At 34.8% G+C, this 27,993-nt stretch overlaps 1 protein-coding gene across 1 annotated transcript; it reads right to left on the bottom strand.

Moving 5' to 3' along the window:
• Positions 1-19,704: 19,704 nt before the first annotated feature.
• On the bottom strand, positions 19,705-22,617 carry LOC123561007 (uncharacterized). The gene is made up of 3 exons (XM_045353159.2): positions 22,109-22,617; positions 21,468-21,582; positions 19,705-20,435 (listed from the first exon to the last, which is right to left on the bottom strand). Exons 1-3 carry the CDS (start codon positions 22,364-22,366, stop codon positions 20,176-20,178), a joined length of 633 nt encoding a protein of 210 aa, XP_045209094.2. The 5' UTR covers positions 22,367-22,617; the 3' UTR covers positions 19,705-20,175.
• Positions 22,618-27,993: the final 5,376 nt, after the last annotated feature.

Here is a 27,993-nt window from a genome sequence, read left to right as displayed (position 1 = left end):
GGTGGGCTTGACTAGTCGTTAAAGACTTAGCTCCCTGTAATAGTTTCACGCCATTTGCAATGCTAACCTCGGCGAGTTTATTTTTTGTAATTTAGTCCATTTATGTGGCCCCTTGGTGTAAGTTATGTTTCTTTTTGTTTTTTCCACCGTAAAATGCATGTTTATGTTTAAAGGTAAATTAAGATGAGCAAATTTCCGCATTATTAGACGCTATATCGCATTATATTTTTATTCCTAGCTAAACTCTGTACCCTACGGTATATAAATCGGTCCGGGTCATTAGATCATAATGCACTAAATGTTACTAGAGATTGAATGGTGCTGTTTTAAAAGATTCGGTGTTAAATTACTGTGCTAAATGCTTAACAGACTAAAGGTTTTGTATTATTACAAGCAGGAAGGTTTAATACGTTTCAGTTGTTCCAGTTACAAGTATATTTGTAAATTGTAATGACTTATTTTTGTGAACCTTATATTTGTGATTAGTATGTTTTTTGTGTACTTTCAGCATTCACTCATTTTAATTAACCTTTCATCGCCAACTCGTCCATGTGGTGAAGAAGATCAGACTGCGGAGCATATACTTCAGAGATGTAAAAGGCATGACCAGGAGCGAGTTGCGACTTGGCCGATAGATACCTCAATCCACCAGAAACTGTATGGAGGCATTGGGGATCTTCGGCAAACCACAAGTTTCATCGAGGCTACTGGTCTGACAGTGTAGAAGCGAACGACAAGAAGAAGATTAACCTTTAAACGTAAACATGCATATTTCATTGTAGATAAACAAAAAGGGTCATTACTTACACCATAGGGCCGTATAAATGGACTAAATTCGCCCAGTAAAGCAAAGCAAATGGCGTCGAAACTATATAAGGGAGCTAACTCTTCAACGACTATGGAAGCCCATCAAGGTTTAAAACAACTAAAACCAAAGCATTATGTACGTCGTCTTAAGACCTGCACTAAACATCACACTCCAGAATATAGTAAAAAAAAGTACACAACCGAAAGCACATATTCAAATACACATTCTTTTGCTGCAAATCATCCATGACCTGACCCCCAACGCAAAGTGTTACAATAATAATATGTTAAAATAGGCTTGAAAATTACGAAACCACCCGTTATAAATAAAAACTACTATACGGAGTTCCGTTATTATATCATCAATTCACATAATTGAAGTATTTGATAGTCATATTAGAAATAAATTACTCATGTTCCGTTCCGTTCCGTTAAATACCATTACCTATATGGCTATTGGTATTTTGCGGAACGAAACGGAACCAACAAAGAAAGTCATTTCGTTCATGGTTTACTCCATTTAAGTGACAAATATTTCCCCCGAAAAAACGTCCCACAGGTCGGCGCATGCATATTCTTGTGCTGCAAATCACCTATGAATTGACCATGACCCTAGCTGCAATGTTGTAAAATATGGCTTGAAAAATACGAAAATCTCTGATATGAATAACAAGAAATATCTTTAAAAATGATGGTCGGCGAATTGTAATAAGGAAAGAAGTTTATGAACTTTTCATCTAACATTCATCTTTCATCTAACATTTTTCAAATTGCAAAACTAAACACCGCACTTTAACAATTTAAATGGTTCTCTTTTAATTTTTCGCAAAGGTTTCGTAGGGCTGCAATTTTGTTTCGTTTATTCTTAGACGAATAATTACAGCAATAGTTTGATGAAGCGGTTCATGAGAAGAGGTCATTAAACGTGTTTATATTTTTAGCTAAATTGGTCCCTATCCCCATTTGTAACAAAATAGCAGGAGACCTTACGATATTGTTACACATCGAGTTTGATAAAAATCCATTACATAAAAGGCATATCTACTTTTAGCTATAGTGGTCCCTAATTGGGCCCAAGTTCCTATATAAATAAATTTGGAAGAGGACCTTATAATGATGCTTCAGACCAAGTATGACAAAGATCCACCAAGCTGTTCATGAGACGCTGTATAAAGGCATTTCTAGTTTTAGCTCTAGCAGCCCCTAAAAGGGGTTAAATGTCCCAGGGCCAGCTGAACAAGGTTGGCTGCGGGCCTGATAAAGATGCTACAAATCAAGTTTGATTAGAATACATGAGAAAAAATCAATTAAAGGATTTTTTATTTATTATTTTTATTTATTTCTAAAATAGGCCAACTGATCCCGCTTTAACAAATGCATGTTCGCTATTCATGAATCTTTGGACAATGACGTCACACCTATAAAAAAGTGAAGGTCAAGCAAAACATACAAGTGTAATTATTTCAGTATTTCTGTTTCATAAGCAAATTTTACCGTAGTCATATCACATAGATAAACTGCATGCAGCGTACCTTCATTTCAGTGTAATGAGATTCAGTCATTATATAGCATATATATAATAAAACAGATTTCAACTGAGTTCAATATTTGCATACCATACTAAAGAAAAATATTCATATATAATAAATCAGTTAAATAATTTATAACAAATATATCAAAGCAAACAAGTACTCATTTAAATATGCAATCTGAATAACTCACAAAAGCAAGAAACCTTTTCATATACAGACGACAATTGTAACAAGGAAAATCTTTTAAAAAGCACTTCTCTACATAAAATACTCTTATCACACCCTTATTCATGTGATACGCAGACCGTATTCAGCTTTTTTTTTAATTTGATATATGTTGGTATTTGAACAGGTTTTTATCATATTTATTAAACTTACTTATCATTTTGAGATATATCAATATTCTAGCTAAATATACTGAGCCAAAGTTTGCTTTAAAACTGTGAACAGCGTCGTTTAGGATAAACGCTTTGTCTACATTTCACTCAGCGTAGCACAATCAACAGAGTGAAAGAAATTGACACTCTCGTCCAATCAGGCAGAGTGTTGCATAAATCTTCCATTTTGATAAATTATCCATAATGCGTTATCAAGTAGTTTGATTTGCAAACTGAAGTCACGTGGCATAGGTAACGAAAACGAATTTAGACGGCGTCGCCGAAAAACTAATACAATCGACCACTGGCGCCAGATCAGAAAGAAATTGCCTCTGTACATGTTATACCCTACCCCTAGGTATTCTGTAAGAACCATGGTCGTGAACGGGAAAATATACTAACCCATTTCAATCGCGTATTTCATACCTAAAACACGCAGTTCAGTAAATGTGTCCTACTGATATTAAACAAGCGATAATTTATCTTCCACCGTGCACCAGTCACATTGTCTCAATATTCCATATTGCAGAGATGCTCCATATATTTTATGCTTTAGTCAACGTTACAGAAAAAACTTGCGTGAACTCCCCTAATGAACATCCGGTATAGAGGTCACGGCAGTGTGCACATGTTAAGCGAAATGTAAACAAACAAAAACAGAATGCAATATATTCACAGTTTTACGATAAGACTCGAAATGATGAATGAAATTCATCTTGTATATGATTTTGAATTTGAAATCATACATTGGTATACATCTATTCTGTTTATTTAATTCATTTTGCACATTTATACTGCATATAAACATTTTAGCGTACATGTGTAGTAAAATGACGACTGACATACATTTTTACATCAGCCAATCAGAGTGTGTCTGTAATCTAGACCGGAACTTCACCAGGGAAGTTCAAGCAAGTTTTTTGTGTACCTTTGAAAAAACTGTAAACTACGCGTTGTTTTTCTAAGATAAGAAGTATTGAAGAAATGTGACCGGTACACAACGGAAGATAAATTACCACTTGTTTAATATAAATAGTACACATTTACTGAACTGCGTGTTTTAGGTATGAAATACGCGATTAAAATGGGTTAGTATATTTTCCCGTTCACGACCATGGTTCTTATAGAATACCTAGGGGTAGGGTATAACATGTACAGAGGCATTTTCTTTCTGATCTGGCGCCAGTGCAATCGACATCGAACTTGCGACCATCTCTATTCAGCAAATTTTGTATTAAACGACCAGTCAAAATCCCTCCCGAACGTTTCCAGTATATAAATTCATTCCATTAAGGTATTAGGCCCATAATAGAGTACCTCCTTTTTGAAGAGTATTCAATTCCTACCATAAACTACCTTGACAGCAATTTTCAGGGGGGCGTAGGTTCAAGCCCTACTGGGACCCAATTTTTTTTTTCTTATTTTCCTTTTTTTCTAGTAAGTTTTTACTTCTTTTAAGACTTGTTATTGATTTATTGTACAAAAGTGGGAAAAAAATCATTAGATGTGCGATTTCTTGCTGTTAAAAGTGAATTTACCTCTAAAGCAGAAGGGGTAGAGTTAGACATCTTAAAAAATACTGAGTTACATGCGGTAAAAGTTCTCTATTTTGCTTTCATTCTTTAGATTACATATTGTGGAAGAAATGTAGGTAGGTTTTACTTCTGCCCCAAGGTTATTTTTGAATGAAGTGAGCAAAATTCAAAACAGACCGGCAGGATTTGACCACAATTTTTCAATATTGGAGTTTGAATTCTGTCTGATTAAATCCGTTTACTCGAGGCGCCCTAGAAAAAATGATACTGACAGTTTTTATTTTAAGTCTTATGATTGTTTACCAATAGTTTGATGTTTCTTTCATAAAAAATAATGGAATAATGAATTCTCTGAAAACGTTTTAGATAAAGGCCACCACTTTGAAATTTGTCTCAACTTGAGCTTTAGGAAATACCATAAATTACACAAAATTTATAAAAAACGGCACGGTAAATGTTTTTAAAAATTTGCATATAAGTGCGAAGTACGGTCAACTGTAAGAATATACCAAGCAAATGCCATTTTGTAAACATTACTATTAGGGGCCTAATACCTTAAAAGACTTCTACTAAACGACTAGCGACCACAATAATGTAGTCCCGACAGGTAAATTATTCGACAAAAGTATCTATTAAGCGATCGGGTATCAAAATTCTACCGCATTTCTTCATTTGTGTAATTAGCGAGTACGTTTTGCACGTGACTGAATGCAATTAACCTTTGTATCAGTAAAACTGACAAACATACTAGCCATAATTTTCACGGTTTGTGGACTTGGAAAAGTGTTCACGATGTTAAAACAGATTTTGAAACACATAATACATGTATGTTCATAATAAATACAGTTACATTACCAGTTAAAATAACTTTCCTTTTCATCTGACTGAAATTCATTTAATACAATGTCGACTGTATTCGGAATTCTATAATACCATATATTAACTCAATTAGATTATTTTAATAGTGTCATTAAAATAAATCTATCCTGTTCCGTTCCGTTCCGTTAAATACCATTACCTATATGGGTATTGGTATTTTGCGGAACGGAACGGAACCAACTTGAAAGATATCACATTCAACTGTAACTTCAGTATAATGACATGCTTTTATTTTGTAAAACTGTTGACAGAAGTTTGCAACACTTTTGACAATTTTTTTTCTCATTAAAACGCTTTACAAATGAATGCATATTTCTGTACTATAAACCACCCATGGTGTACGTACAGCAACAGTATTTCGTGTCAAAGAAAAAGTTTTTTTTATTTAATACAAGAAGTTAAGTTGAATATACTACATAGATATGCTTCCATAGTTATTATACAGATCTAATTCGGTTCCTGCGACGTTTCTGCGGGTACGTGTTTTAGTTATGTGTTAAGGATTTAAGAATATTCGACTCGTATATTATTTAATCAAGTAAAATGAACACTGTCGTTTTTTTTCAACTTACTTGATGAAAATATTTCATTACATATTTAAATAAAAAAATCACCGAAAATATGAAAAATGGAAACCTGTAAGGCCTGAAAAAGTTACTTGTTCCCGCTAACGGCTCTGAAAAAAAAATAGGGTAGGTAGGTAGACCGACTTTTTTTTGTTTGTTTGGGCATCAGACTATGTGAGAACTACTTAAAGTTTCTTGTTATATCTTAAACTTTATTCAGTATGTAAAATTTATTTTAATGGTTCCTATATTATAAAAGATAATTAAAAAGGGCATCTTTGTACTAGTTTCAGGGGTGTTAACGGAAAACTTTGAAAATCTTCTTGTCCAAAACCACAAGGAATAGAGCCTTAATATTTGGCCTGCGGTATCATCTAATGGTCCTCTATACAGATTGTTCAAAATATGCCCCTGAGATGAAAAGAGGCCCCATCCCGGTGGTCCCACGTTTTACATAGACTTATATAGAAAAAAAACTTAAACATTGTCTTGTCTGAAACCAAAAGACCTAGGCCTTTGATATTTAGTATGTAGCATTGCCTTTTGGTTCCCTACCAAAATCATTCAAATTAAACCCCTGGGGTGAAAAGAGGTCCCGCTTTGGGGGTCTCAAGTTTTACATAGACTTACATAGGAAAAAACTTTTAAAAATCTTCTTGACATTTAGTATGTAGCATTGCCTAGTGGCTCTCTAACAAGATTACTCAAGCTATGCCCCTGGGGGTGGGGGGAAAGAGGCCCCGTCCAGAGGGTCATGTAGTAATATTCAAGTAATGATTAAATCTCACACATTATGATTGAACTTCTGGTGATGTTTATAACATATTCAGATTAGTCATTTCTACATTAGATGCAGCTGAGCTTTATTCCTGAATTGGTTCCGTTCCGTTCCGCAAAGTACCATTAGCTAAATAGGTAATGGTATTTTGCGGAACGTAACGGAACAAGAAAAATTTTACTTGATGTGATTTCAGCGTGCACCACAGACAACCAACTGACTAGTTTCATGCACTGATTTTGCAACAAATGCGTTTTGCAAGCATTGGCACACATTCTCAGTTTCTAAATTTGTAGATAGTACATAGAATCAGAGTAACAAGTATACACTTACAATCTGTAAGTGAAAAGAAGAATGATCGTGCTGTAATCTTCAAGTAATGATTACATCTGACACAGTATGATTTCACTTCTGTTGATGTTTATAACATATTAAGATTAGTCAGTTCTACATTAGATGCAGCTGAGCTTTATTCCTAACTTGGTTCCGTTTCGTTCCGCAAAGCACCATTAGCTATATAGGTAATGGTATTTTGCGGAACGGAACGGAACAGGAAATATTTTACTTGATGTGATTTCAGCTTGTACCACAGACAACCAGCATACTAGTTTCAAGCACTGCTTCTGCAGCAAATACGTTTTGCAAGCATTGGCACCCATTCTCAGTTTCTAATTTTGTAAATAGTACATAGAATCAGAGTAACAAGTATACACCTACAGTATGTAAGTGAAAAGAAGAATGATCTTATTGTAATTTTCAAGTAAGGATTACATCTGACACATTATGATTTAATTTCTGTTGATGTTTATAACATATTCAGACTAGTCAGTTCTACATTAGATGCAGCTGAGCTTTATTCCTGACTTGGTTCCGTTCCGTTCCGCAAAGTACCATTAGCTATATAGGTAATGGTATTTTGCGGAACGGAACGGAACAAGAAATATTTTGCTTGATGTGATTTCAGCTTATACCCACAGACGACCAACTGACTAGTTTCAAGCACTGCTTCTGCAACAAAAACGTTTCGCAAGCATTGGCACCCATTCTCAGTTTCTAATTTTGTAGATAGTAAATAGAATCAGAGTAACAAGTATACACCTACAATCTGTAAGGGAAAAAAAGAATGATCTTCCTGTAATCGTCAAGTAAGGATTACATCTGACACATTATGATTTAACTTCTGTTGATATTCATAACATATTCAGATTCAAAGTCAGTTCTACATTAGATGCAGCTGAGCTTTATTACTGACTTGGTTCCGTTCCGTTCCGCAAAGTACCATTAGCTATATAGGTAATGGTATTTTGCGGAACGGAACGGAAAAAGAAATTATTTGCTTGATGTGATTTCAGCTTGCACCACAGACGACCACTGACTAGTTTCAAGCACTGATTCTGCAACAAATGCGTTTTGCAAGCATTGGCACACATTCTCAGTTTCTAAATTTGTAGATAGTACATAGAATCAGATTAACAAGTATGCACCTACCATCTGTAAGTGAAAAGAAGGATGGTCTTGCTGTAATCGTCAAGTAATGATTACATCTGACAAATTATGATTTAACTTCCTTTGATGTTTATAACATATTTAGATAAGTCATTTCTATATTAGATGCAGCTGAGCTTTATTTCTGACTTGGTTCCGTTCCGTTCCGCAAAGTACCATTAGCTAAATAGGTAATGGTATTTTGCGGAACGGAACAAGAAATATTTTACTTAATGTGATTTCAGCTTGCACCACAGACAACCAACTGACTAGTTTCATGCACTGATTCTTCAACAAATGCATTTTGCAAGCATTGGCACACATTCTCAGTTTCTAAATTTGTAGATAGTACATAGAATCAGAGTAACAAGTATACACTTTCAATCTTTAAGTGGAAAAAAGAATGATCTTGCTGTAATCTTCAAGTAATGATTACATCTGACACATTATGATTTAACTTCTGTTGATGTTTATAACATATTCAGACTAGTCAGTTCTACATTAGATGCAACTGAGCTTTATTCCTGACTTGGTTCCGTTCCGTTCCGCAAAGTACCATTAGCTATATAGGTAATGGTATTTTGCGGAACGGAACGGAACAAGAAATATTTTGCTTGATGTGATTCCAGCTTGTACCACAGACGACCAACTGACTAGTTTCAAGCACTGCTTCTGCAACAAATACGTTTTGCAAGCATTGGCACCCATTCTCAGTTTCTAATTTTGTAGATAGTACATAGAATCAGAGTAACAAGTATACACCTAAAATCCGTAAGTGAAAAAAAGAATGTTCTTTCTGTGATCTTCAAGTAATTATTACATCTGACACATTACGATTGAACTTCTGGTGATGTTTATAACACATTCAGATTAGTCATTTTTCACATTAGATGCTGATGAGCTTTATTCCTAACTTGGTTCCGTTCCGTTCCGCAAAGTACCATTAGCTATATAGGTAATGGTATTTTGCGGAACGGAACGGAACAAGAAATACTTTACTTGATATGATTTCAGCTTGTACCGCAGACAACCAACTGACTAGTTTCAAGCACTGCTTCTGCAACAAATAAGTTTTGCAAGCATTGGCACCAGTTCTCAGTTTGTAATTTTGTAAATAGTACATAGAATCCGAGTAACAAGTATGCACCTACAATCTGTAAGTGAAAAGAAGAAATTTCTTTCTGTTATCTTTAAGTAATGATTACATCTGACACATTACGACTGAACTTCTGGTGATGTTTATAACATATTCGGATGAGTCATTTCTACATTACATCCAGCTGAGCTTTATTCCTGACTTGGTTCCGTTCCGTTCCGCAAAGTATCAATAGCTAAATAGGTAATGGTATTTTGCGGAACGGAACGGAACAAGAAATATTTTACTTTATGTGATTTAAGCTTGTACCACAGACAACCAACTGACTAGTTTCGTGCACTGCTTCTGCAGCTCATACATTTTGCAGGCATTGACACACATTCTCAGTTTAAAATTTTGTAGATAGTACATAGAGTTACAATTATATTGATACAGCTACAATTAAACTGTAAGTGAAAAGAAGAACAGTCTTCATTTGTCACTAACATGCGACTAACCAGGACAATGAATCGGATGCGATAGGTTATTTTTTATCAGAGATGGTGGTCAGATTAGTTTGAAAGCATTGTTTTTTACATTTTGATTATACCCCGTGGGGTGCCTCTTAACTTGTTCCGTTCCGTTTCGTTCCGTTCCGCAAAGTACCATTAGCCGATGAAATGAAAGCCAGAGTAGATATATTTAATAAGAAACAGTCAGAACTACAAGATAATATTAAAAGGTTAGATGTTAACATGGATCACTTACGAGAAGATAGAGACAAGATGCAACTAGATATTGATTCTCTTAATGATAAATAACAAGAAAAATCAGACTATTTTTAAGAAATTTGAAGATGGATTTGAAAGTTTGGAGCGGCAATCGCAAAAGGCTAATTTAAGAGTCTTTGGATAAGACGAATCTATAGATGAAACTTAGGCAAATTTAAAATCTAAAGTAATTGTATATGTCTGTAAAATAGCTTGTCCCGACGATACTTGGAATTCAGAATACTTTTGTGAAATTTATCGTGTGGGAAAATCTGACAAAAAAACAACACATCGAATGGTAATTGTAAAATTTAAAAATGTAGGCGATAAACACAAGCTCTTTAAAAGCAAACAGCAGTTAAGATTGAAAAAGATCAGAATTTCGGAAGAGCTAACTACAAGGCAAACATTAACTCTAGCTAGTTTGGAGGACCGTGGCATGATTGGTTACTATTTTAAAGCAAAGGGCATTAGTCTCTTTGAGGATCTCATGTTAACAGTAAATAGTAAGTATGAAGCATGTAACATATTAGTGATAGGTGATTTAAATGCCAGATGCCGCGAACTCAGTGAATGTATAAATAGTGAAAACAATATTTCACTGTTGGTTTTTGTGTAGCCGAACTAGGAGAATCTGCACATTTTCCAATAAGTGTAAAAGATAACAAAGAGAACAATTTTCATGTAAAAGAGATTGTTTATAAACTAAACAGTACACATAAACTGTCATTTCAAAATAAAGCTGAGGAGACATTCTCAGAAGATGTACTAAACAAACTTTTATTTGAAATAGATAACCCAAAGAATGATATTAATGACTCCGTATCAAAATTTGTTGAAATGTTAAGAGAAGTTGGTAAACAGTTTGAACATTCTTTTGAAGCGCGAACCGTTGATAAAAATCCAAGATGGTTTGATAAAGAATGTAAAATTTCAAAACGTTTAAAAAATCAACAATTGTGAAAATACAGACAACAAAGAAATGATAAAAATCTTAGGTCTTACATACAGGCTATGAAAGATTTCAAAAAATTATATGAAATTAAGTCTAAACAGTTTTATGTGAAACAGTTAATTCAGCTTACAAATGAAGTAAATGGCCAACGATCATTTTGGTCAAAACTTAAAAAAAAATACATGTCATAAACAAACAAGAAGTAATAATATAAGCACTTCTTAATGGATAGAACATTTTGAAAGTCTATTAAATCCTACAGTTGCAAACGAAAATAATTTAGGAAACATTGACATTTCGATAGATGAACCAAATGATGATGTTGAAAAATTATACAATTTAATTCAGAAATTTTAGAAGACGAAGTTAGACTTGCGATAATGCAGTTCAAGCAAAGGAAAAAAACCTGGTCCCGATAACATATTGCCAGAATTCTTTATTTATGGTATTGACAGTATTATTCAGATTTTAGTAAAATTGTTTAATAGGCTTTTTACTACTAGGGAATATCCTGGAAGCTGGTATGAATGTATTATAATAACACTTCATAAGAAGGGAAACGTAAATAATGTAGAGAACTGTAGAGGCATTTCGTTACAGAACGTTTTGAGTAAAATATATTGTGGATATTTTGTCTCTAGGTTACATTTTTATGTACAAAATAATTAATGTACAAAAAGATTTCGGAAAATATAGCCGGATTTAAAACAGGTTATTCAACTGTTGATAATGCCTTTATTTTAAAGTCTGTTATTGACCGCATTTTAAGAAATAAGAGGCGGCAACTGTATGTTGCTTTTGTGGATTTTCATAAGTGTTTTGACACTATAAATAGGCAAATTTTATAACGTATTTTAAAGGATAATGGTGTAAAAGGTAATTTGTTTAAAAGTTTTCGAAGTATGTATCACAATGTTAAGGCGTGCATTAGATGTAATGGTTCAAGAAATGAATATATACAAAGTACTATCGGCTTAAAACAGGGCTGTTTTGATGAAATAGGGCGATATTTTTCGAATAATAACGCAGGTGGTATAAAATTGCACCCAGATACTTTTCAGCTATTTCTTTTAATGTTCGCAGATGATGTTGCATTATTAGCAGACACAGTGTATGGCCTTAAAGGGCAACTGAATACTTTGTCAGATTTTTGTGATACATTTAAATTAAAAGTAAATAAAGGCAAAACTAATGCGAATGTATCATATCACCCTTAACGGGAGATATGAAATATAATACGAAATGCGCAGAAAACCAAAATTACGCTGTTGCACATGTGATATTAAATGACTGATGAAGTCACAAAATTCATCTTCTACAACTACAGATACCGAGAGATCTGATCAGAGGGACAGGGCGAAACAAAGCTCCAAAGACAGGTAAGAGAAATTTTATATGCAGAAATGTCCTAGCCTAGCCCTTTTTGTAAGGACTTTAATGCGCACAGTATAATGGACTGAAACACGCAAAGCTCCCCTTAATAGAAAGAACAGTACTTGTCCCTTATTAGTTGGGTCGGAGACAAAAATTGCAATTTTTACTTAACTAAATAAATTTCTTTATTTTGGTAATACACTAAATATTTATTCAATGACTTAACATAATTAAGATATTGATGGGAAGGAAACTGTGCGGTAATTAATCAATTAGTAGTCGAGCTCGTCATAGTCATATGACTTTAAATGACTACAGAAAAAGTAGATATGAGTAATTACAAACAAATATCATCTAAACCTGAATAACTATTGTCAAGACATGGACACAGAATAACAAAAACTGTAGACTCAGATCATATATAATCGAGTTTCAAAAGAAATGAAACAAACAGTGATATTAGTAAATGCAAGCAGGGATATAAAATGTCGGGTAAATGAGGCCGTCCATAACTAATATATGGCTGCGGATGGAAAAATGTTGTTGTTTTTTATATTAATTAAAAAGCAGTAACTTTGGTAATCCTTTGGGATCATGAATGCCATTCAATATCTAAGTCACAGAATTCTGCTTAAGGCTGTGCTAGGGGTTGTGAGGGGTATTGCATTATGTATTACCTCTTATGAACAGATTGAATCAAACTGAGTCGGTTCTTCTAAATTTTATTAAATAATTACTTTTTATTTTAAAAATATATCAAGATTACATATAAGATTACAAACGGATGTAACTTCATTTAGCCGTAACGTTAAAATGCTTTCCCAGGGACATACATGTATTTCTCCGTAGACTGGCATCTGGTAACTGCGACTTGTTTCTTCCATAATAACCATTTTCTGTAGCATAAAAGATGTAATCTAAACCATAGAATGTTTTGTTGCATCAGTTACCAACGCCAAATACACTACCCCCAACAATGTTCGTACTCGCTTCTTTCCTTGTTAACACCCTTTTTAGAACTCAGCGTCGTTTCAGTTTTTGTAGATAACCGTGAATGTTTAAGAATCGCGTGTAACTTGTGCGATTTGTTTTTATGAATCATATTTATGATCTGGTAAGAATCAGTCGGTATGTTTTTATCTTATTTCTCGAAGAATTTATATAAAGACCTTGAAAGCTTGACACTACGTACTCATCCGTACTCAAATGTGTCCGTACTCAAAATAACTCGACTGTAAAGTTATTATTCTTGAAATTGGCCCCTGTTCACCAAATTTTGAAGTTATACGAACAATTAAACAAGAATGATAATTTCATATTTGTAATAACGAGAGATAAAACAATTGTTCAAAAATCTGGGCCCTGGTTATGAATATTTAAAACATGTTTACAACTTTCTCTCGACGGATACTTAAAATATTCAGAAAAAGTTGCCTCCCTTTGAAAATGAATGCCATATGTACTTAAAATATTCGGAAAATGTTGTCTCCCTTTGAAAATGAATGTCATTTGTACGTAAAATGTTCGGAAAAAGTTGTCTCCCTTTGAAAATGAATGCCATTTGTAAAGAAATAAAGATAAACAATTGCTGAAAACTGTGTTCCACCTTGTCATGCGAAATTTCACTACTCGCACGCTATTGTAATTGCATCAAAACGAACATGTGTAACAGTTCTTTGAAAATGGTGAGTTTTTAAAGGCGTTTGACTGTCCGGAAGTGGGAATCCTTTATGCAGTCCTTTTTCGGAATTCAATGCTTTAATCAGTATACTGACACTTGTTTCGTAAAGTAATATACATGTTTTACATGCTGTTCAATTTTCATGTTAAACAACTCTTTCTTTCTATGATTCGGTGTTGTTTGATTTTTGTTTCTCAAAGCATAATTCTAAGCCTTAAACGTTTTCTGTTATCAAAGTATAATTTATCTGAGGAATTGGCTTTTGATTTTCTTTAACGGTCTTAATGATTTGTGGACTGATGCTGGGGTTTATCCTCCCAGCATGACTGCAAATATGCTTGAAGGGAAGTACTACTTCAGAGTAGTGCGGGCACACATCTTAAGGTTTGAGGCTTTGTGACGACTGAGGTGGATAATGTTTAGATCCTGGTTGAATCAAAAGGCTGGTGGTACTAGTACAGATAGAGGAATCATCTACAGACTCTGAGCTAAGCAGTGTCTTCAAAATATCAGCGATAACTGGATATGACCACAAAGTAATGGCCAAGACTGCAAATTTATGTGAAAATATTCGGAATGTTAATTAGATCCGCCAGATGGAAGAATTCGAGAAACTGTTCCTTTGCAATAAAACCTATGTGTTTTGGAAGACATACATGGCTATGATCGATATACTGCTTCTGTTTATCTATGCAGAAGGGTAGGGAACTGGAAAAACTTCACATTGAAGCATTTGCTGCAATGCTGCCTTGGATGACTGCGTATGACCACTTAAACTATGCATGATGGGGAGCAGTGTATTTAGCAGAAATGAAATATCTGGAAAACATAGCTTCAGAAGTTTATAACGAGTTCGTGGATGGGAATTTCGTTGTCAGGAGAAGTAATAATTACTTCAGCCTACTAATCCCTACGGACCAAGCCACAGAGTGCATTAATAAACTATGCAAAATGAACTAAGGAATCATAGAAATAACAAGAACAGACTCCCGCAAGAGACAAATTTTGCATAACTTGGGCATTTCATTCCAATATATTACAGAGGATGTGAGCTCTCTATGCAGAACGACGAGATGACGAAGATGAGTTCACATTTACAAGGGTTGACTTCGAAAGTTAACGCGTGAAACTTGATGAAAGCCATGTTCAGTCACTGCTGAAACAGCTTGAGATACTGGAAGGACTTACTCACAGAAGAAGACCATGATACAGCTACTGCAAAAAAACAACAGAATTCAGCTACCCATAAATGAGTGTTCGAAAATTGTATCTGTTGCAACTAGTGATTGACCGAAAATTGGCGACAATCGAATAATCGTCGGAGTTGTATACATGAGCGCAATCGCCGACCTCACTTTTCCTGACCGATTAATTACTTGGCACTCTAAACGGATAATTTAGTTGTTTCTGACCTAATTCTTTTTGGTGATTACGCCAGGGCAAATTACTCTACGTAAAAAAGACTTCCTCCAAAGTTTCGAAAGAAATTTAGGTCATCTGTGATCACCCAGATTTTGGACGATATAATGGCTTTTAAAAAATTAAGCCGCCGGGAAAACCATCAACCTAAACTCTTGACATAAGTATGGTAGTATGCATAGCATGTCGTAAGACTTACACAAGCATATTAGCAAAGGTATTTTTGGTTTAGAGGGATTGAAATCATTCCAGTCGTTTATTAAGAATTAATAAATCGTTAATACTTTTTTTTGGTTCCAAATAATTTTAATTTAATAACACAATATCACTGGATAAGTCCCTGGTGAAATTAAGACGAGTACCTGATTTGAAGTTTACTATTTTCACAAATATTTTACTTTTATGCTGTTAACTTACTCGTGTTTATGAAGGGATACAATAGACATAGGATATAAGATGTCTGTGTGGTTCATTTCTTAAGTAATGACATAAAACATTCTCTGTGACGTGAAACTATAGATATGCAACTAGAGTAACCGATTATCCGATTATATCCAATTAATCGAATCGGTTGACTTGTCCGAGTATGCCGATTAATCGGTTGGCAAATCTAACCGATTTGCCCATCACTAGTTGCAACCAAAGACGTAGCAACAACGTAAGTAAGCCATGATCTTGTTGAAGCAAGAACTTAAGGTAAAGCCTGTGTTCTTAAAAATGTGAAAGAGAGACTAGTTTCAAAGCCAACACCAAAAAGCTGAAATTAAAAACAATTGCTACAATGCAACTAGTTCAAGTTGAAACAAAGCAAACCACACAGATAATAAAAGCTGACAGAAAATTGATTATTTAACGCTGCTAATGTAGAGATAACATCCGTATTGAAACATGAGTTGTTTCAAGTTCCACTGCCACTTGGAGAAGTTGGAGGAGTGATGAATCGAACAGCAAAATCCGATCTACATGCAGTCTTTACAACTGAAAATTCAGTTGCTGTCCCGGAGGAGCTTCTAGCGGCTACTTTGTCAAGGGCTGTAGTAACTGATGGTCATGCAGTTGTACAAACATTAGGTAAACCAGATGGCTGCGTTACATTTGGAGACTATGCAAACGTGTTTGTTCAGAATCTACTGCAATATTACGACACGTACACACACAGAATTGATGTTGCATTCGACAGATATATTGGAAGATCATCAATAAAGACAAGCGCTAGAAGCAAACGAGCTATCAAACGTTGCCCAATTCGTAGAATGATAACTGGCCCTGATGTACCCACACGAGATGCACCAGCTGTCATCAAATTACAAAGAGGCTGACATGAGAATCATTCTACATGCTTTGGATGCTGCAAGAGAAAGTTACGAAAGAATACTATTATCAAATGTCAAGATACTGATGTACTGCTCTAACTGATCTACCATCTTGGACATTAAAACATTCAAACCTGGATGATGGCTGGGACATCAAAGAAAATCAAATTGTACACTGCACATATTATTTTTCAGAAGATGTCTCATTTAAACATTTTGGGGTTCCATGCATTCAAGGGGTGCGACACAACTTCCTCCTTTTCCGGTATTGGCAAGAAGACCTGTTGGAAGAAATATGCCACATGCCCTGACATTTTGTCGGATATTGGAAGATAAAACAGAGAAGTTTGTATGCTTGTTGTATGGCGTCAATGAAGAATCGATGATGATACATGACACATTGCAAGAGCCAATTATCAAGCAGGTATATGGATCAGAGATGATGTATCGATTATGGATAAAGAAATCAAGCCTGCAGGTACAAACGCATGGGAAGGTGGTGCAGAAGGATTAAAAGTTGTCTGGAAACGGTTACCAACTGTACCTGATGTTTGCATTGAACTAATAAGCTGTGGATGTAAAACCAAGTGCAAATCTATCCGCAGCAAATATTTCAAAGCATCATTGAAATGCACACCAGCATGTGGCTGTGATTGGGTCAATTGCGCTAGTTCAATAGATGACTGATTTCGACAGTAACTTTACATATAGACATGTCTGTAGAGAATTTGAATACATCTAAATCAAATTGTCCCAGTAAATCACAAACTAGACTGCAGCATTGAGGGTCTATACTAGTTTGTTTTATGGCATATAATATTATTTTTATGGATAATGTGTAGCATTTCCTTACATTAATACATAGTTCGAAATTAACAAGAACTTAATTGTCTCTTACACTTAAATGACTTTGGCCTAGTTTAATTTAATTGGTACATATCCAAAGCCAATGCCCGAGATAAATCATATTTAGATCAAAGAATATTCATATTATTTATTTATATTACTTTTGATGGTATTGAGATTTTTCGTGTTCGTGGGTCAATTTACCCCATCTACTTTAAGCAGAAAATTTTTGCCTGTAAATTAATAATATGACTATTGACAAGTATATATATTAATAGTTTAATGACTCACCTTTAATGTAATATCATTTAGGACTTGAAATAGCAATAATGACGATGTTATGACATATGTATTGTTCAAACACATCAATTTTAATGACATTTTGCCAGTTTGTTTGGTGTATTCATTAATATTCATGAGTATGCACATGAGCAAATTTGCAAAAAGTTATTTTAAGTTAAAGTTAAATAGGTTAGCTTCATTTTGATACCATTTTTGCCCCCCCCCCCACACACACACACACACCCAACACACACACAGAACTGACATAGATAAAATGATATTTCAAATGAGATATATGAAAATATACTTTTGACCTAATTTTGAAAAAGAACAGGCAAAATCACGGATGGCATGGGGCAGTTTCAGATTACACACATATCAAAGAAATCATATAGCATGCATGCCAAATTCTACTCTCTGATGCCATGGCCCGTCACATTTTCTCAGACTATTATCTGCAAATGACTGACCTAAAACATATGTATATTTGTAAAGAATGTGACCAGACAGAAATAATGATGGGAAGAAAAGTGTCTCATAACACTGGCAACAGACCAGAAAGAAAGTGCCTCTGTATATGTTATACCCTACACCTAGGTATCATATAATATCTTTTTCTTTTTGGTACTTTATGGTTCTTTCTTGTTTTAGTTAAATTTGGTTTAAATTTACGCACGAAGTTTTCATGACTTAGCGCGGGCTATAGTTCATTCGAGGTTTACTACACAAAGCGATAACACGCAGGTTCGCCAAATCCTGGCATAGTATTTGCAGAAATATGAGGAGATGGTCTTGATGCCATTTATAATTCTGTAAAAATCATATTAACTGAAATATTTCTGTAAGAAATTTTTCGATTTATAATTGGATGACAGTTCACGGACATTACCCAGTTTTTTCATATTGTTTTTGTTCTGTTTGGCACATTTAATTTATCTTCTACAAACATTGATGTTAGTAAATACTCGGAAAGCAGGGGGTGGAGAGAGCCTTTTCGCTGGTCAGAGCCTCGGATTCTCCCTACCTCCCCCCTTATATATAAAAATATTATAAAAATTAGAAAAGAGTTAGGGTTGGGGCAGCCGGCTCGCAGCATACGATTAACCTGTCTTTCTGGGTAGTTATTAGATGAAATTAAAAACAAAATGTGTAAAGATTAAGATAATGTGACAAGTATTTGTCGTATTACATTATATGAACTGTCTATTCTGTGTTCTGCCTTATTGCATATGTTCATAAATAGTCCGGTATATGTTATGTTCCCTTTGGCATATTGATTGCTTAAGTACATGCATATTTAGAAAGAATTAAGGTATTTCTGACTACTAGTATATATATTTTGAAGGCGTTCCACTGTTGTATTGTGTTATTGTGCTATTGATTTGTTATGAACAGTAGTAAACCACCATCTTTTAAACCTATTTTGTGTTAAGTTGTTTGTTTGGTATTAGTTATATAGTAAAGGAAAGAAATAATTTATTTTCGGACGAACGAAGTGAGGGAGAAAATAAGAACCATGGTCATGAACGGTAAAATGCACTAACCTTTTTCAAGCGTAAATTTCTCACATAAAACGCGCAGTTCGATAAATGGGTACCTAGCATATTGAATAAAAGGTAATTTATCTTCCATCATGCACCAGTCACACTGTCTCACTATTTCATACTGCAGAGATACTTCGCATATTTTATGCTTTCGTCAACGTTACAGAAAAAAACTTGCGTGAACTTCCCTAATGAACATCAACCAATCAGACACGTTTTTAATCTAGACCGGAACTTTAACAGAGAAGTTCACCAAAGTTCCTTCTGTAACGTTGATGAAACTTTAAACTACGCATTGTTTCTCTAAGATAAGAAATACTGAAGAAGCGTGGCCGGTACACAATGGGAGATAAATTACCACTTGTTAAATATCCATAGGACACATTTATCGAACTGCACATTTTAATTGAGAAATGCGCGATTGAAATGGGTTAGTGTATTTTCCCGTTCATGATCATGGTTCTTATATGATACCTAGGGGTAGGGTATAGCATGTACAGAAGCATTTTCTATCTGGTCTGGTGCCAGTGTCTCATAACCGTTGAATTTTTCCGCAAATTTGAGCTGAATCTGGATGGATGGATGACCGTGTCCATTTCGTCTGACTTCCGTTTGCTCAGGTAAGATTTTAGATCCGCCCGTCTACACGGAACTAGGAAACTCGACTCAAGCATATATCTATTTTAGACAATAATTACTCGTACGCAGGAATCCTTAGTTCTATAAACATCATAAATAACCAGTTGAATATAAATGCCTCTAAAGTACATCTACCTATTTTATTAAAAAAACGTACCCAGGCCAAATACGAAACTGGTCCCTCCCACTATAGGAAACATATCGCTAAGGTGCATATTCGCACTGACCCTTTGTCAATATCTCTACATATGATATGAAGTCTAGTCAAAAATCTTCTAAAAATTCGTCTAGAATTTCCGTTGTTATGTTTTGTATTTTTTAAGTTTGTAACATTAAAACGTCTTTTGAAAGGATATATTTTCTTGGAATATGTTCTGCCACTTCGATACTCAGAACCCAGTCATATAGAGGCAATCCATACTGTGGTAGAGTCAAATCAAGATACTTAACGCTCCCATTACTTGTTACGTCAGTAAATGGCGCCCCATCATATGCATCATAGCCTTTTACTTCACCAGAAGCAATAATGAGTTCTTTATATTGCCCCGGCCCATCACCAAAACTTCCAATGTATTTTCCTGAACAAAGAACAACAGACAAAGCATTTAATTTCCCAGTTCGGCACAAAAGGAAATCCAGTGTTTTAAGTCTGATATCAAAGATGGCCTAATAATTACAAAGTTTCTTTTAAATTATATTTACTTGTAGTTTAAAAGATACAGCTACATTGCTACTTTTTACACCATGATTTGCTAGTGAGAACTTTTTTTCAAAGGACCCCGATGTTTTTATCAATAAGCACTTCTTACAAATTGGGAGTTGAGAGCGAACTCATTCCCCCAGTCAACATGTCCCCATTTTGATCAGTTCGTCCTTTCCTCTCTCCCCCCCCCCCACCCCCACCCTTTCTTTTACTCTATCAATATTTGGTAAACTTTCGAAGCATCCCCTTTATCTACGACATAAAGACAATAAACGTGTTGCAAAGTTCGTATTTAATTGAATGTAGGGATAACGCAAGTTTTTTCGTGTTATAACATCTGCAGAAACCCGAGGGATTGGTTGGTGTGCGAGCCCGGTAGGGCAAGGGTACCAACGATTCCCGAGGGATTCTGAAGATGTTATAACATGAAAAGAACATGCGCTAACGCTATTCTAGCATAGAACGCGAACAAACCAAGTAAATAAATATATAGTCCCTCAACGTCATTAAAGTTCCATGAAATGCGCGATAAAGTCTGCGTTGTTTTTACACTTTGACGTAATTTCCTTTTGAATTATCCGTTTTGGGACCGTAATACGTTTACACTTGCCACGGAACGCGCATATGTAAAAGGTGTTTTAACAGCACGTGAGCGCGATAATCTGTCTGTTAACACACGTTTTCTATCCTGTTAAAACACCCCCGAAAAGTAACAATAACAGCAGTTTTATGCTAGAATGTACATTTTAAAAATCAACTGCTTGATACCGAGATACTTTAATATTAAAACTGCGAAGCCAGAAATCGGGAGTTAGTTTCAGATTAAAACTCCCTTTTTTTAAATCATTCGTTTACTTATTTAGTTATTTCTATTGTTGCGGCAATCAAATTGATCAGCTGCATATACCTTTTAACACTTGTATCAATGTAGGCACCAGCTGTTCATCGGTCATTTCTTTTCCTGCATGTGCTCTGCTCTGTTTCTCACACCAGCCTCCAGTTGCAGTTGTTGTGTTTCTCTGCTGCAATAAACAATGTTTGGTTAATAAACTGAAACTGTTGGTTAAAGAGAAATAGTAGAACACATATTTTACTGCTACTCGACATTGGGTGACACATACCCCGCAGGAATGAATACAAGGCCTTTAATATCTTTTCCCACACTTGCGAATCTCGCGCAATGGCAAGTGGCAGCACCGTATTAAGTTAAACGTCTTTAATACCTACTATGCTTTTATTGTAGATTTATTTTACAGAACATTTGTAAGGCCGAATGTTTATGCTACAAGCATTCTACAAATCGCTCAACCACGACCCTAACCTGTTCATTTTACTTAAAGTTTTTATGAGTGCAGATGTTCCGTAAACTGATACATTTTCTTTGCCAAAAGTATGATATGGTTTAGTTTAATGGTTTTTCAATTCTTTAGAATAAACTATTTCAGAGATGTGAACTCCAACCAGCTGCTTTTTTAACAATAAAACCACTGTTTGGGAATACTATTTTTGTAAATTGTTAACACTCAACATGCTGTAAAAGATTCTTACCTTGCATTCCAGTTGTCCAAGTACCTGTTGTTTCATGTTTAGCAATTTTGATACATTATTTCTTTGTTCTAACAAAACACGTCCAACATCGTTAAGATTCCCCACTCCAGTGCTACTTTCTGATAAAAGGAAGGCATTATAGTTGCTTGTCATATCCAACTTCGTGTATTTCATTCTTTGTACTGTCAACATTAATATAACTAAAGTCCCTAAAGCAGCAAAATATTTTATTCTTCCAAGTTTTGCTTCAACTTTCATAATGAAATAATTTTTTATTACGTTTTCTCATAAGCGTTTTCTGCTATTACATTTGCTTGGTTGCGTTCTTTGCATCCAAGAGATCTTCTCATAGACGTTATGACATAAACAACAAAATCGAATAATAAAATATGAATATAAAATCACTCGAAACTTATGGATGCATATAACTCCTGAAAATACATATGTTTCTCATTCGTTTGTAGTTAATATTGAGAAAATTGAGACTTATATTATTCATAAACGGTAACAGTTTGAGGGGATTGCGTCTTTTGGACACGACTGTTCTTACTGAATATTTATCCTTGTTAAGCTGATTTCTGACAATGATCTCATATTTCCGTATGAATAATTGACCAATGAAGACAGTGATGTGGAAAAAATAGAAATTGAAAAAGAAAACTCCAGAATTGTAATCCCAGGTCTTGTAGCGTGAGTATTGTAATGTATTACAACACTTATTTAACATATTTAGGACTCAAATTGGTTCTATAATTTGGTTAAAACTATGGCGAAAGTATTTTCCTTTAGAAAAAGTCATGGATATTTAATGGGCTTATTTATTGGGTGATATATCTGCTAACAGCATTGCAATGTAGACTTTGAAGATTTGGATATAGAGAGAACAGTTTTATTTATAGGGAAGAATTATAAGTCGTAATGTAACAAAAAGTGTAAGTCTATACAAATTTTAAAACAAAAATCATTGAAATCGGTAGTTTATAAAAACTCATGGCATGAGCAATTTTGAGAAAACTATAAACACAAAAGCAAGCAAAAGTAATTTTATTCTGTAGATGAATTCAAAGAATATTTAAGCATAGGGATAGCCTATGATATTACTCAGGTTGTAGACCATGAAGCAGAAGGATTCTGTATTCATGAGTTTATAGTTCCGATGCAAGTTTCAATTAATATAATCAGCGCAAATTTTGGATCTGTTAAATATTTAAAAAGAGTGTGTGTGTGTTCGGGTTTAACGTTTAAAAAGAGAGAATGTCATGGACAGTGATTGTATTATGAATGAGCACCTAACTGAACTTATTGGTATTCGTCATTACATGTACGCGATATCTTTTATGTTATAATAAATTCGGGTTATGTTCCCAATAAATGGATTAAAGGGGTTATCGTTCCTCTACATGAAAAAGACGATAGGAATGATATGAACAATTATAGAGGTATTACAGAAGTTAGTTGTTTTTTTTTTCCCAAGTTATTTACCAACATTCAAAATAAACGAAATGCTTTTTGTGAAAACAATAATATTGTATCTGATGCTTAGTTCAAGCTAAGGGAAGGTCATTCTATGACTGGTGCTTTGTTTATAGTACTTAAAAATTCTCAACATTATTAAAATGAAAACGAAAGGTCATGTGTCTAAAAGTAGAAAGGAAAAATGTTTTATACGATATATAAAAGTGCCTGAAACGGGAATTATTTACCTTTAGCCTGCTGAATTTTTAAAATGAACTGTTCCATCATTCAAGTTGGGCAGTACCATTTATTATTCGAAGGGGTGTTCACTGAAAAATTGCTGACTGAATAGCGAACAGTGCAGACCATGATCAGCCTGCACGGACTGGTCTTTGTCTGCACTGGTCGCAAAGGCAGAATCACTTGCCGCCAGCAGGCTAAAGGTTAAGAATTGTAACGGTCAAAAGGTTGTCATGTGTAACGAATTGTAATTAGTGTTCTTAATATTTTGAATAGACGTCCACGATTCAGGATAGTGTCACCAACGGATTTTAGTAATTTGTATTACAATTTCACTATTCAAGTTACTGAATCTAACATTAAAACTGTCAAAAGTTTGTCCGCAGAATGATTTTCTTTTCTTCCGATCTAGTCCATTTTCATAAGTATTAGGGAGACTTTCAGGTGATTAACATGTTTTAAAGGATTACATTTACGCAAAGGGAATGTGTTCCTAAAAGCTACCGCATATCACTCTTAAACATACGGTATTAATTCATGCACACGTAATAAACTGGTAACAACTGTTTCTGTTCCCTATTTGATGTTACAGTTGAGTATTCATGCGCATTTATAATTCAGGCGAACACATCTTAAGACTTAAGAACATCGAAAACATTTACGCTTATTATGGCATGGAGTACGTGAACTTTGATTTAGGGGGTTGGTACATAAATCATGTCGCACAAATAAATTTCGCACAACATAATTCTAATTCATTCATATAAGCATTGAATTAAGAAATAATGTAAAGCAAAAAAGTGCTTTAACACTGTTTTTGCACGATTGGCGGTTATAGGTTGGGCGTAGCCCTCGTGAAATCATTTGTACAACGTATTACCGCCTGAGTGGATAAAAAGTGTTAAAACACGGTTTTGCTAAAAATTATTTCGATTCTAATGTCCTTAAAATAAAACAGTAGATAAAATATAGTAGCGCCCTTTCTTGGTCGCAACAAAAACATTGACGTCACCGCACGTTAACGTGACGTCATTGTAGCGTAAGAGTGTTTTAACAAAGAAAAGCATATTAAAACAAAACATAAACTATAGTTCAGTTGTTACTCGATATCTCGAACTCGCTTATGTCAAGATTCCGGCTATCTCGAACACATTTTCAAGGCTTGTCTTGAAAAAGTGAATAAAATAGAATACCATTTTAAGTATAAAATCTGAAAAGTAGATCCCTCGGAAGCACCGAGAACAACGCAAACAGTGAAAATTGCAGACTCGGTTTTATTGAGTCTGTTCATGAGCAGTAATAAAATATGCAACACTGCCCACGCCCCGCTAGCACCGGCTTAAGCAGTATTCAATCTTTAACTCTAAATGAGTTGAAAAAAATGATCCCGAAGGATCAGAAAAAATTGAATAAAACGAGTAAAACGTTCGTTTTCTTGGAACGTGTGATACCGAGTTTCAACTGTGCGTATGAACTAAGTATTTACGTACTTGTCTTCAGAATGAATCACCAGGTATGACCACATGTATGTTGTCAGATTGAGGTGAGTAATAGTAACTAGTGCGGGCGCGATGCTAAATGAAGAATCAAAAGTTAATGGAGTAATTACAAATTAAATCATGAATCTACCTGAAACAGTATCTAAGAAGTGCTTCTCTATGTAATTTTGTAAAGCCTAGTGCACTTAAACTTAGTCAATTTCTGTAGTTTATCACAGTCTTTGCTGTAGTTCTCAAAAAGTACCAAACAACGATATTGCTTTGATTAAATAGAATTATTAACTTTAAATTATTATACTGTAATCAATGGAAGGCTGATTGAATACTAAGTACAATATGTATGAACCGCTGAGCATTTCAAGTGTCCATAAAAATCACGTGCCATTGAAAGTATAACGAAACACGTGCATAAAGTAATTTCAACTCGAGTGAATATAGCTTGACAATAGGTCGCAAAGATATCCTATTTACGATTGTATTGCTGTGAGCCCGTTTTCTCTGACGACTTTATTTTGTACCATGGATTAGTAATATTCAGCGCCAATTAGTATCTCGATCTCGAAATTTTCATCTTCTAATATATATGATGCGCAACTTATAACAACCACAAGACTGTCATCTCCAACCATTTAATAGAGACTCAGAAATATTTACAACCGCTTCTTTGAAAATATATAAAATATTCAATCATATATCATGAGGAGATTTTATTATGAAACTCTCCCTCTCTTTCTCTCTCTCTCTCTCTCTCTCTCTCTCTCTCTCTCTTTGAGGCTGATTCCGTATTTCCATATGGAGCGATAAAACTTAGTTGTAAGAACTTGTTTGGCAATCGAGAATAAATGAATTATCATAAACTAAATAACCTTTGAATATATTAGTCTTCGATTAAACCAAGAATTAAGGTTTCCTACATTTATACTTTCAGATGATATTGATATGTCTGTGGATGCTTGTGTGGAACAGTATCTGGCTACACCACTCGTACTTACTGAAGAAGAGAATGGACATGATGTATTTCCAGCTGGCGATCCCGATGATCCACAAAATGATCTTGAAATGATCCAGGGTAAAATACGTAATGGATGTGACTGTAACAAATGTTGCTACAATATCTTTTTGAGAGAAAAATACTAAATCACGTGCTGAATCTGAGAAAAATGGAAAGGAATACGAAGGAACGGTATATCATGGGAACAACTGGTAAAGTAGCTACTAGTGTAAGATGTAAAAACGGTGAAAGGAAACGAACCGGGTGGGAGTATGCTTATGAGGAAAAGAAGGCATGTCGAAATGCATTTCTGTTGATATTTGACATAGGGAAAACAACTCTGGAAGGTCGTCTAAAACATATGAATGAACAAGGTGTTGTACCCCGTGTTCTTGGTTTAACAGGAAAAGCCTCTAATAATTCTCTTCCCAAGGAAGTGATTAAAGACGCGGTACAGTTCTTTGGTAATTATGCAGCTGAGGAAGGACTTCCGCAACCGGCACCATCCCGGGGACGTGATGGTATACCTCTAGTTAATCTTCCTGCGTCTAACACTTAACTCTCAATACATCAAGAATATGTAACAGCCTGTGTGCAAAATGACAAACGTAGTGTTGGATTTACCAATTTTAAAGATGTATGGAACAGGTGCGTACCTCACATAAAGATAATGAGTCCTCGCGAAGATGTGTGCAAGAAGTGCGAAGATTTTCGTCAAGAAATATCCCTGGCAAGAAATGAGGATGACAAATTGTCCGCAACAGGAAAATATCATCAGCACGTGTTTGATGCCCGTTCCGAACGTGCTGTATATGAACAATGTGTAAAGGAATCAACAGAAATGTTTCAGCAACAGTTGTCAGTGCAAAACTATAACATGGTGCATTACACATTTGACTTCAGTCAGTACCTGAAATTACCCCATCATTCAAGGGAAAAGGTCTTACATTTTTTATACAGCCAGGAAAATTCAACTGTTTGGCTTCAGGATTGACGGATACAGACAATACAACTACCTCCTTGATGAGAACCAGACAATAGGTATGTATACATCTATTAATATGCTCTACGTACGCAATTATACAGATTCTAAAAGTTTATACTATTATTGAATTTCGAGCAATTAGTGATGTCGTACACTTCTCTGGGGCATTTACGTAAGTAATGCTATATGTTAAAACTGCATTCACGACTCAGTGCCTGAAATCGATTTATCGTTATATAGATTTAACAAGGCCTTCGCATTGTTTATCGTCTGATATACCACGGTTCAGTGTTTGGACGTTTCGGGATTAAAACACGAGAGCATTAGCCCGAGTTGTTAAAGTATCCAATATATAGAAATGATGAACCATGGTATATCCAAAGATAAACATCAAGATGACCTTTTTTTTTTTCATTTTAAATATTGTTTTGATCATAATTATGCTAAACTAATTCATCCGCCTACTGATAAATACGGTGCTATCACTACCGTAAAATAAAAATGTTTTTTTTTTCTTACCAGCTCAGTGGTTTTTTAACATATCATGCAGTACTTAAAAAAATGTAACATTCATCTATATTTGTTGATTACTCATATCTGAACTATTATGACGTATGGCAATTGATGGACAACTAGCTCATGGACCAGATTCAGTAATTTCAATGTTGGATGATGTGTTCAAAAAGTTTAGTATAAAAGAAGACGTGTGCCGAAT

The sequence above is a fragment of the Mercenaria mercenaria genome, chromosome 15 (assembly GCF_021730395.1).
Source record: "Mercenaria mercenaria strain notata chromosome 15, MADL_Memer_1, whole genome shotgun sequence".
Lineage (NCBI taxonomy): Eukaryota > Metazoa > Mollusca > Bivalvia > Venerida > Veneridae > Mercenaria > Mercenaria mercenaria.
This window is presented reverse-complemented; position numbering and strand designations above follow the sequence as displayed.